The sequence below is a fragment of the Gouania willdenowi genome, chromosome 10 (genome assembly GCF_900634775.1).
Source record: "Gouania willdenowi chromosome 10, fGouWil2.1, whole genome shotgun sequence".
NCBI classification, from domain to species: Eukaryota; Metazoa; Chordata; class Actinopteri; order Blenniiformes; family Gobiesocidae; genus Gouania; species Gouania willdenowi.
The window spans coordinates 31,235,409-31,247,997 of NC_041053.1; the positions used below are offsets into that span (position 1 = coordinate 31,235,409).

At 36.3% G+C, this 12,589-nt stretch overlaps 1 protein-coding gene across 6 annotated transcripts in view; it reads right to left on the bottom strand.

The window, feature by feature from the left end:
* The window catches only part of diaph2 (diaphanous-related formin 2), a 464,914-nt gene that overhangs the window by 165,808 nt on the left and 286,517 nt on the right, over window positions 1–12,589 (bottom strand). For all 6 annotated transcript variants that reach the window (XM_028459306.1, XM_028459309.1, XM_028459308.1 and 3 more), the window contains 2 exons: window positions 9,801–10,040; window positions 3,477–3,606 (listed from right to left, as the gene is read on the bottom strand). In XM_028459306.1, the coding sequence (XP_028315107.1) occupies window positions 3,477–3,606; window positions 9,801–10,040 (370 nt within the window). The remainder of the gene's footprint in view (window positions 1–3,476; window positions 3,607–9,800; window positions 10,041–12,589) is intronic.

Below are 12,589 nucleotides of genomic sequence, written 5' to 3' on the forward strand. Positions count from 1 at the left end.
AATGGGTACTGCTTTATTATGCTGCAGCGCCTTGAAATGAATGTGGATAATAGATATATTCACAGCGGTATTAATATCCTCAGAGTTCATCTTTTTTTTTCTCACTCGCTGCTCATTCTCCATTTTCCCTCTCACAGGCTCCAAAGTACTTTGCCCTTGGCTATGCCTTACACTAAATAGATTTATGAGAACATTTGTGTCATATTTCGTCTTTTCCTGGATTGTCAAGACAGATTGTCAGTGCACCACCGATTGAGTGAAATCACCACACAGACTTAGTTCCTATTGTCGGGCCACACACATTCTTCTCTGGGGGGGAATTCAGCAAGGCAAATTGGCCAATGACACTGAAGGCTTTGCCGTCATTATCAAAATAAGGGGAATATAAATAGTAAATGCAGAACCTGCAATTTCAATGATAATCTCTATGAACAAAATTACAAACATTAATGATTACAAATGTAGTATACACTGTATATATTCACCAATGCTAATGCGAGAAACGGATTCAAGAAAAAGCAGAGCAGCTACTATTGAGCATTGATACTTATTGACTTTACGTGAAGCAGGCTGAGTGTATTCAGAGTGCATTCAGTGCACTGATGTGCAAAAGGGAAGTAAATCAAATAAACTATAGCCAGTTTAGTTTAACTCATTTGGGACCAGACACTGTAAATAATCTGGTGATAACAGAACATGATTCATCAATTCTCCAGTGCTCTAGAAAAGCATCCCAAAGAAACACAATAACTTGACTCTGATCAAACAGTCACATTATGACTTGTTTTAAAGCTAAAAACATACATACAGTATTTTAAACATAACAGATCTAACCTAGAGACATTTTCTATTAGTTAAATTTTTTTTTAAGTCAGATGGTTTATTTTATTTTATTTGGAATTTTAATAATTATAAGGTCACATGTGCAGGAAAAAAAAATGCTTTTATCTATAAAGAATTCTCCAAGGCCTGCATTTTACAAATCAGTAAAAATCCTTCGTGGGTGGATTGAGAAAAAATTCCCTTCAACTAAAAATTATATTTTTTATCCCTCATGGAATAATAAGTATAAATAAATAGTATAAATAAGTTTTTTCCTACTTAACATCAAGCTATGCCCATGAATTTACTAGACTCTGTAAACTAACGTGAAGTTGATTTCCTTGAAATAACTTCAGGTTTCAAATTCAAAACGTGTGCACAAAGACAACCTAATATAAACAAAGTGCATGGAGATAATTTGGTCAATTTACAAAATAGCTGGTGGCTTCCGTTAAGAGGAATAATTAGTTATATTAGATTAAATAATTCATTACAAGGGTAACAAAGTAAATAGGCCTGCAGGGAAACTGCCAAATGCTCAAGAACCAGATTAAGGTTTATTGACAGGCTGAATGACAGCTTGGCAAGGAGGACACGTCCTCTCCTGACACAAAGAGAAGCAACCAACTATCGTGACAAAACAGGCATGGCAGGGCTGAGAAAACAATTGATTTTCATGACTTCCATTATTACTAAGGATCTTGTTTTTTTAATAAAGCAGCATTGGTCAAGCTACTTGGAAAATGTTATTTTACATTAAAAAAGCTCCACTACAGTGAAGCTACCCGCCAGAGAGATGTAGCAAGCTAAGCTACTATAAAAGTACATCAAAGCTATTTTTCTTTAACATTGAGCAAACTTAATTCCAAGTCTTTAATATCTAGTGATCAATGAAACTATGAGACAAACAGATCAGATCAGAGTGGGTGGATGGAGATGAAAAGACTGAGTTATTAATTGAAAGATAAAAGTTCAGGCTTCTCCTGTGTTTTAATATTTGGCTTTTAGGATTAAGTAGCGACTGAACCTTTCCATTGGGGTTTCTATTTAGGGACTGACCTCTGCTGCTCCTACCTGTCTCTCTGCTGCTTGAGTTAGGCCTGTCCGCTCTCCAAGACCTGCTGTGTTTGAGTGAGGGCCGCCTTCAGGGTGGACTTAGTCTTTGTGTGGCTGGACTGCTCCTGTTCCATTTGCAGATTTTTGGCACTGAGTTCCTTCTCTGCTTTGGTCAGGGCGGCCTCCAGTTTGGTCATCTTTCTTTGGGCATGGTTCTCAAGATGGGAGTGAGCCTGTTCCATTAGCTTAACTCGTTTTAAAATGCTAGCATTCTCCTCCAACAGTTTCTCATGCTCCATCTTGAGAGTGGTCTTCATACTTACAATAAATAAATATTCCTTTGATGCTAATCCATGAGGAGATCCTTCATTTTCAACTCATCATCTTAGATGCTGATGTTCCTCAACGTGGAGAGTCTGTTGCTGAAGTTGTCAGTAGTTTGCTCTTTCTCATTCAGCAAAGCAGCCTTCTATTAAACCAAATGCGTCTTCTGAGCCTGGAAGTCTCGATGGAAATCCTCCAGTGAAAGTTTGAGGCTGGTAGATTATTCTTTCTGGCTTTGAAGGTTAGAGTTGGTTTCAGTTTCCCTAAGCAGATTGTCCTCTAACTAACTGTTTATCTCTTCCAATTCTTTTTTGGACTGATCCAGTAAAAGTGTGAGGATGGAGATTTCCTTTACCTGACTTTAAAGGATGGAGTTGGTTTCCTCTTCCCTTTACAAAAACCTTATCCTGTTGTGCGCACACCAGCCAAAGTCTTGTTTTGATTGGTCTAGGGTTAGCTTGAGGTTGAAGATTTCCTCCTGGATTTTAAGGATGGAATCCGTTTCCATTTCCTTATTCAGCATCTTTGTTAAGTTTTCTTCCCATTGGTTTCTTTGATCTTGTAACTTCTTTTTTGAAAGGTCCAGAGCGAGTTTGACATCAGTGAGTTTTTTTCTTTTGTTGTTCCGTCAGCTAAGCTTCAAAGAATCGCTTTTTTCCTTTAAAAAGGCAAGGATCTCCCATTTCTACATTTATCTAAGATCTCTTTATTTTTATGATTTTAAGATCATTTTGACAACCAAAGCACCAAGCCTGTGGACGTGAGCTTGAAAGCTGCTGATCATAAAGCAGTGACAGCACTACTGTCGGATGACTCAGTAGTTTTAACAGCATGTCAACAGCTTGGTGTGTGTTTAGCTATTCCCAGACCACTGCAGTTGTCGTTTGGGCATCAGTGCTCTTTGGAAGTCGGAAATTTGGTCATTTTTTATCAACAGGCCTGTGTTTAAAACCGTCTAAGCAATACCTAAACCAAGTGCCACACTCCAGTGCTGAAAGGGGGCACCTGAAGATGGTTGACAACCATGAATAGATGATCACGGCAACCAAAATCTTTCAGCACCATAATTACATTTATTGGGGTTAGTGAACTTTGAAGCTACAGATGGAATTCAATTATTAATGGGTGTGTAGTGTGTGGAAAGCAATAAATAAAAAAGCAACCTTAAAAGACTTATTGAAAGAGGTGAAATAGAAAGATTTTGCAAATTGTTGCGATGATGCATGTTAGATATATACTGTAGTCCATTAGCGGGAGTATCGTTGAAAACATACCTTTGCTGGCATCTTCCACGTGCTCCAGTTCATCTGGAAAGTTCAAAATCTCTGAATGACTCTCTTCACACTTCTCAGCCAGGAAATGAAGAAGTGTTGTTTTCTGACTGTTGGATTTTGTGTCTCGGAGCTAAAAATAAAAAAAGAGTTTGAGATAAATTAGACTTTATCTTGGCAGGAATTGTTAATGCTCTTCAGTTGCACATATTCATTCATTTTCTCTGCCCTCTTATTGCTGGACTCATGCCTATCTCCATCTGATATCAGGTGCAAGGTGGAGTATAATTATGGACATCAGCCTCTCAGGACAAATCCATTGACTTTCATGTGGACTTTACAGACTCTAATCAACCTAAACTACATGTGTTTGCACAGTGAGAGAAAGCACCCAAAGAAAATCCATGCATGCACACGGGAGAACATGCAAACTCCATAAAGAAATGTCAACAGCCAGGAATGGAGAGCAGCAAATGGACATTTCTTGCAGGAAGACAGAAGCGCCGCCTACAACACCATCAGCTGCCCGCTGATAGTTGCAAAAAAAAAAAAAAAAAACCTTCAACAATTATCTAAAAAATTAATAAAACATCTTTAATGATTGAATAAATTATAATTAAAAACATAAATAACTTAAATATTAATAACATTAATATAAATATATGCTTTATTTTCCAATTGTGTGTGATTTTTGTGTTAGCATGTGTTTCGATGCTGAAGACTAAAATTATTCACTGAAGTTTGAATAAATCTTGTTTCAGATGCATTCCCCACATTGATTGCCATGCTGTTTGAAAGGCATGCTGGGAAAGCTAATTAGCACTACCCACCTCTGTGCACTCATACTGATATTATTCACACAGAAAACTTCCTGCAGTTGGACATTCCCACACATGTAGGTTTGCAATCATACATGACTGCGCACATGCACACACATTTACATCTGAGGAAGATGGAAATTTATCATACAATGGGTAAACAACACATTTGTTTGTCACCTTCAAACAAACAATTTGCAATTTCATCTAAGTAAAACAATATTAGTTATATGTTTACATAATGGAAGAGTTAGAAAACAGAGTGAATGGTTATGTATGCATTCATTTTGAATGATAGAGCAGCAGTGCTGTCGTCCATATTGACCTTAACCCTACTGACCACATGTGTTAATGATTTAAAGGAGTGTCCTTAACCTGAACTAATGTCCAAACAGAGCATGAGGATTGACATACAAGGGTTTCATTTAGGTGTGGTGTGTGGAAATGGAGAGATCATGTGTTTTCAGGCTATAACTAGGCAATAATAAGGCAGCCAATAGAATTATCTGATGAAACTGGAAGCATATTAGCATTGCAAGATGAGCAATAGTGATATATTACGAGCAGGCTGAATCCACGGAGTGCTCAATGTCAGGAAATGATCAACAAATCCCGTTGAGAGCTTTCATCAAACCTGCTCTTCCACTGTCATCTGTAAAAGCTTAATTTGTTCATTAGAAATTAGTAGTATGATAAAGGTAAAGTTTGAAATGGTATTTTTGCAGCTAAGCATTACAAGCTGTCATGGCTCACCCAAAAACACAATGTTCTTTAATGGTAAGGTTTCCAATATATTGACACAGTAATACTATATTCACTGACTACCTTCATTTTTAACACAGAGAGAAAAAGAAGCAGTGCATCCATCTGAGGGTCTTCAGAAGGGCAAAAAAGATTCCACATAAAACCGTAGGTGCTGATGCCAGTTTCACACACTTTACCATCAGAACAAAATTGAGCCAGGACAGCATTAAGGTATCATAAGAATGGTGTGAGGGTATGTGGAGTGCTCAGGCAGTTTGTAGGAAGGTGGGATACAGTTGAGTCCATTTCAATCTTAGCCCATCCTTCAACAATCAGCATAGTATTTTAAAGTTAAGAGTTACAGATAAAAGTCAAAAAATAAAATAAAAGAAATGCATACATTATGTTTCCAACAGCGCGAACCAGGCTTTTCAGTATCCAGTTATAGTCTTCTTTTCCAACATTGATTAGAAGTGTGAAAGCTGATATTCTAATCCAGCATTATCATTATTGTTAACTGCCCTTGAGTTTTCAACATGGAAATAGTAAGTATTTTGCAAGCATTTTGACCATTATGCTTGTTAAACAAAAGAAACTGTCTGAAAGGGATGGTAAAACTAATCATCATTGAGTCCTCTATGTCCTGTTTGACGTCTGCAGATGGGGCTTCAAGATAGGATTGGATACTATCTGATGAAAGATGCTTGTATTATGAATCGGAAAGACACGTACATTTAGGAGCACTGAATGTGAAACTCGAAAGTTGAGTTCATCCTTGAAGCGAATGAGCTTGTTGATGCGTAGAAATGTGCACTTAAAAATTTTAAATGGAAGAAAACCCTGAACTTTTTCAGAAAGGAAAAAAAAAAAACTTTACACTAACATTGCAGATAATGTTTTATATATATATATATATATATATCACTGACAGCATGTCTATATGTACTTTAAATTGCATGTCAACCATTTCAAAATAGTTTTAAATTATTAAATAAAGCACAGAATCTGTTATTCCCATTGTCAAATAAAAAAAAACACCAACATATTTGTGTCTGAGATGTAAAGTAAGTGTACCTGAATTTTTGATAATATAGCCTAGTTTCTATTTGCTTTATTATAGAAAATGTATTTGGAGGCAATAATTCTGTTGCTAGAGAGAGTTGCCTTTTAATGGAAATTCTGGCCATGGTCAAAACGCTAAACCAGAAGTTGCTTGCATGGCAACTCAGTCATCATCAGTGTATGAATGATAGTGCATGAATGTGGGACTACATGTGTGCGTCTAATGATCCATCAATCTGGATTGATATATTGATTTGTTAAAGCTAGCCCCAATCATTTCCATTGATAAAATCCACTGTATGCATCAATTAATCGAACATAATACACTTCAAAAAGAGAGGAAAAAGGTTGGATTTAATGCTTGAAAGTTTGTTTTCATCTCCATCGTAAACATTCCATTTGTACACATGTTCTAGCATTGCATTGGGGGCAGCTTTAAGAAACAATCGAATGAAATCGGTGACAACTCAAACCATCAATCAACATCGTCAGAGAAACAGCACAGGTCTTTTTTCTGTTGATAATGATTTACATTAAAATGTCTGAAACTTTACAGTAAAAAAATTGTCAAAATATCAAAATAATAAAAAAAAAAAAAAAAAAAAAATTGTCAAAATATCAAAATAACCTGGTATTTTTATCTTAAGGTGTACAATAATGTCATTTATTGTTTCAAATGGATATCTAATATTGTCTAAAATTGATCAAAGGCCCCTGAATCGAATCAAATCATGGCAGACTTTGTGATATCGACAACTACCGGTAGTTGTCCAAAGAATCAATATCATACCGTACCATTATGATACTGGTGATTTACAAGCCTCGTGAAAACTGTTATGTAGTTTCTGCTGTATTCACTGCAAGGCATAAAGTGCACAATTTACGCACTCACGTTTCCCAAAGCATGATTTCTGCCTCAATGCTCTATGTGACCAGGCTTATTCTCAGGAGAAATGTGAGTGCTTGAAGGAATGGGGGGAGGGACTGCATCGGAGGGACTCAAGGTGGAAGCCGAAGGTGGGTCAGCCTGTGCCCTTCTCCGTGTTCCTCATTCCTATCATCAACCACCTCCCTGATGAGCCCATTAGTTACCCCAGACCTGCTGCCCGGGGGGCCATTTACTTGATTGACTGAAGTGAGAAAGCAGACTCTTTTTTTTTTTCTTGTCCATCAATAATGGCCCAATCAGCCCCCTGAGGTGTTACCAGGACGACTGACACGCACTGATTCAGTCGTTTGGCAGGACTACCACAGTTGCAATGCATTCCACATAGTCAGGCATTATTTCTACCAAAATCTTTAGAGAAGTTTGCCTTCAAACGCTGAGAGGACAGTGGCTTATAGATTTACAATATTCATCTCTGATGCAAGTATATAACCATCACTGTTCAAGGTGTGTGGATTATTACACATGAAACACTGTATCAAAAAATTATGTCATGAACAATGGGAAATATTGGAAAATATTATCTAAATAATCACTGATCGATGTCAAACAAAAATACAGAACTACAAAAGATTTCATAACAAATACATGTATATATAAAAATTTAAATAGATCAGTTTGTTGACCAGGATTCACAATGACTGCAGCACAGCAGCATCCCTTTATAAACCTGGTTACATTTTTAGTATCCACACTCTGCTCTGATTGCCTCTATCTGATGAGTTGACGAGCGCCGTGAAACCAGTTCGTCATGTTCATGAATTAACTCAGGCAAGAATATCAACGTTCAGCTGTTATTTTCTATGTGCTGTGAGGCAGAGGATGCGTTTAAATCACTCACTGCTGGGAATAATGGTATATTACCAACAAACACGTGAAAGTAACGGATTTTACAAATACTCACATTACTGTAATTGAGTTGCTTTAATGATGGCACACTTTGGCAGCCTCGTCTCCGTCAGTCTGCCCGAGGGCAGCTGTGGCTACAAGAGTAGTTTACCACCACTAAGTGTGGAGTGAAAGAATAATGCCTTAATTCTGTAAAGCGACTTTCAGTGTCTCTGATAAAGCGCTATATAAAATTGATACATTATTATCATTATTATTATCACTTGTACTTTTTTGTATGTTTCTAAATCAGTAATTTTACTTGTAGTTAAGTATGTATTAAAAGAAGTAAAGTAATGTGTTGTCATTTTGGCTGTTTTTAAACTTTTTTAGCAGCTTACACATAGTCCCAGTGTGTAACGTTTTAATTCTTTTATCTGTGATTTTTTTCTGTAGCTGTAACAAAAGCAATTTCCCCCTGGGATTAATAAAGGAATTCTGATTCTGATTCTGATAATGACTCCAATAAACATATATTACAGAAAAATACACAATGAGTGAAAAAAACAACAAACAAATGTATTGTGTCCCATAGAATTAAACCACGGAAATCGCACACACTATTTTACTTTGCACCTGTAATTATACCCCTTTATAACACTACAGAGTATGTACACCTCTTTGTACATCCATCCTTCAAACACACTCATTTGGTCATAATTGACAACTCTACTTAAGTTCTCACTATATGAATACATACTTCCAACGGACACTGTACTAGTAATAATAATATCTCCATTTTTAAATAGCACTTTAAAAAAAAAAAAAAAAACTTTTTACAATGAAAGAACTCCTTACAAGAGAATCCCACTTATGTGGACCAAAGTGAACTATTAACGGCATTGGAGAGACTGATTATGATGTAAACCCCTGGCTGCACTGCCTACTTTTTTACATTTATACATGAGATGTTTACTGTATGCAAGGGAACCGTGGCAAGATTTATTACCAACAATATACGTTGGGGGTGAAAGTAACTAGTACCTTTTAATTTGAGTACTATTTAAGTGAGCTACTTTTTACTTGTACTTGAGTATTTTATGTATGACATACTTGTAATTATACTTGAGTACAATTTCAATCAAGTCACATAACTTCTACTTGAATAGGAAATATCAGTACTTTTTTCACCTCTGCACACAGGGTTGAATGAAATAAGGGCTCTGATGACTGAATGCTGATAAAGTCAATGATCGATACACAGATGTACACATTTATTGTCCAATCTAAGCAAACTCAAGGGGGCTTCAGTGCTCAACCCATGATGCTTTGTGGTAATTCAAGATGGCAGCTCAGAGACTCTATAAAGCCCATCTATAAAATACAATAAAATCAAAATGTTGCAATATTAGACATGTCTTAAGCAAATATCTTCAAAACAGTACATTTAGAAGCATTTAAGCCAATTTTGTTTAAAAAAAAAAAAGTGGAGGGTTTTTTTAACATACGACAAATGCAAGGTCAGAAATAAAAGGCTAACGTGAAAAAGAAAGCCCTGGGCAGAGGTGAAAATAAAAGTTGTTGTACTTTTATTATTTATTTTTTCTTCTATTTTTACTTCCCCTACTTCTCTAAAGGTCTCCTTGTTTCATTTTTAAATCAAATGGCAAAGCTGCTTTTTTTGAAAGATCACTAACTCAAGATTTGTCTGCAGCTGCTGACAACTATGACCAGTCTATTCGCCGCTGTCAGTCGTCTCTGTCTCACATCAGCATGTGGCGATTGCACTCGGTAGCTAACTAAAACTCTTCTTCTCTTAAAATATGTACTAGTCTTAGTATGAGTGCAGTATAGTATAAGTATAATACTTTGGTTGTGATGACCCTTTTTTATGATATCATGCTCTTCGGTGGTGTAGTGTAGTGTTACCTTGCAAAGGAAGTTGATGTTGAAACCAAATGTCTGGGCGTTCCTCGAGCCGGCGTTCATGTAATTTCCAACAAGCAGCACCAACTCCAGGAGTTTGCAGAAGCCGTCGCTTTTCTTCACCTCCTCACATGCAAACGTCACATTCATGATGTCGGGTCGGATGTTGCTCACCTGCTCTTCAAACGTCAGCTTGAACAAAATGCCGTTGAGACGCGGTCGCAAGAGTTTTACTGAACTCATCTGACAACGGGAAGAGAAAAACACACAGAGTAAATAAATACACTCAATGCTGATGTAAGACTTTTTTGGGTCGAGACCCCATTTTCATATCGCAAATCTTTGGCAACCTTTTTTAAAGATTACTGTTGTTTGATATTTATTGTGTGCGATGTGTTAATATGAAAAAGAATGATAATTTAAACAAAACTAAAAAAAAATAATTTTACTCATTAATGTTGTTCTTTTGTTTTGTTTTTTGTTTAACAAATTATTACTAGACACTTCAGGTGACCGCATGGTTGAAAAACACTGACTTAATCCATTACTTAATGACACATTAAGATCAAATCAGTTTTGCTAAAGACTAATAAATAGATATAAATAAACAAAATACATGAACAATTAAATATAATGTTATAGAGTGAGATTGTTGAAAACTAGCTCAACATGGCATTTACGACATGAGACTGTGTAGCAACTCAATGCATGATTTGTTGGATAATATGAAATAATATGTTTTACACAATGCAGCACAAAAACAAAGCTATGTACATTACATTACATTTCAAAGAGACATTTGAGTTAAAAGACTTTAACGTAAACAGAAATATTTGAAATTAATTTCTGATTTCTTATCAAAGTTTCCTAAATAGCAACCTCACTATTTGTAGGATGGTGAATTATTCCCAAATCACATCTTGGTAAACCTAAAGCGTACTCACTCACTTTTCATAGTCAACTAACCTTTTTAGAAAATACATACATTAATGGACTTATTTCTGCATCTTTTATGACTTTATTTCTCTAAATACATATAGGCAGGGCTTTAAATTACCACCCGCCAAATGCGGGTAAAAATCAACTTTGGCAGGTAATATTGTAGCGTTACTAGCCATTTCGACTGGTGGAGAAAAAAACAAATACCACTGTGTCTGTTTGAATCGGCAGGCTGCAGAAATGATGTTGCAACATTGTTGCCAGATTGGGCTGTTTTCCACCAAGAAATTTGAGGGTTTTTCTGCGTGTTTAGACTGCAACACATAATGTGTATCTGGCAACCCTGCTGGTTGTACTAAACCTACATTTCCCATGAACACCATGTTGTGATGTGTCATACAACAATTGGCTACATGCTTACGTTAGCGTGACTGTTATGGCTCGTTATCAGAGGAGTCAGACGGAATGATGATGATGTAAAATGAGTTAGGAACAAACAAACAAAAACGTGTGGAGACATTCATCGGGTGTTGAAAAATCTAAACTGTAAAAAAGGAAGGCTGCTGCTGACACAGGGGAAAATGAAGATAAAAGAGGATCTGAAAAGAAGTTAGTACTTCTATTTTTTCTCACTTCAAACAGTGTTCCATGGAACCAATTTTCATCAACTTTATTAAGTTATGAGAATATACTTTATAAAAGGTTCACTTCTCTGACACACCCAAAGTTCCATATTGTATTTTTTAAATTAAATGTTTATATTATTACCATTTTAATGTATTTGTTTCATCAACTAAATTACAATACTTTTTTTTATTTTTTTTTAAACATGAACACTTAAATCTATTCTGTGACACTCATAATGTATTTTTTTTTTTTCCGCTGGAAATAAAATTGGCTGGTGAAAAATGTGGTTGGCTGGTGACTTTAAGAATGTACTGGACATGCTGGCTGGTGATCTAAAAAGTTGATTTAAAGCCCTGTATATAGGCATGGGCAAACACACACCCACACACGTGTACACATACGGACATGTACCCCTCCTCTCTGTCTCATGCTTGAATTGATCCGTGTACAATAAGTCCAAATCGCATTGAGAATGAGGACATAGGTGACAGCTGAGGCAGAGAAAAGCCTAAACATGGCTTATTTCCCAGGAGAACTTAATAACTCTGCAATGAGAAGCTACTTCATCAGTGGGAAAGGTATATGATGATCGCCAAACACCACTGAGATCAACAGCTAAACTGCCACCTCTGCCTTTATTGCATCTTCAAAATGAGTCAGAAATCCTGAGTGAGTAAAGAGCAATGGACGTACGTGACGCTTAACGTTTACCTGAACATTTCTTATATAACATCCCCACACTTTATTCTTCAATGATCACATAATACAATAACCTGACAGGGTGGATGTCCACGTGTTGAATGAATGTGGAGAGCAGTTAATTAAACAGTAATTACGGCTGTGACCAAGTGGAAAGGTCAAAGCAGCTGGATGTAGTGCTTTTTTTTTCTTCAACAAATTCACTATACAAAATTCAACCATGGAAGTGATTTTCCTGTGAGAACTCAGGCTTATATCACCTGGTGATGGTTATGTGTTATCTTACATTTCCACCATTAAAAACAAAACCAAACAGTTATAGGGTTCCTACAGAATCCGTGTACCCTTCGTTCTTTGGTTATTCCGTTTTAAAACCAAATCAAAATAACAAATGAACAGTGTTGTTATTTTGTTTTTCTGACTTAAAACAGAAAAACCAGATAAGCAGCATTTTACTAGGACGAGAGCTTCATGTTTTAATCTCACCACACAGAACGACCGACAGACGGACTTTTACTTTTACTGCG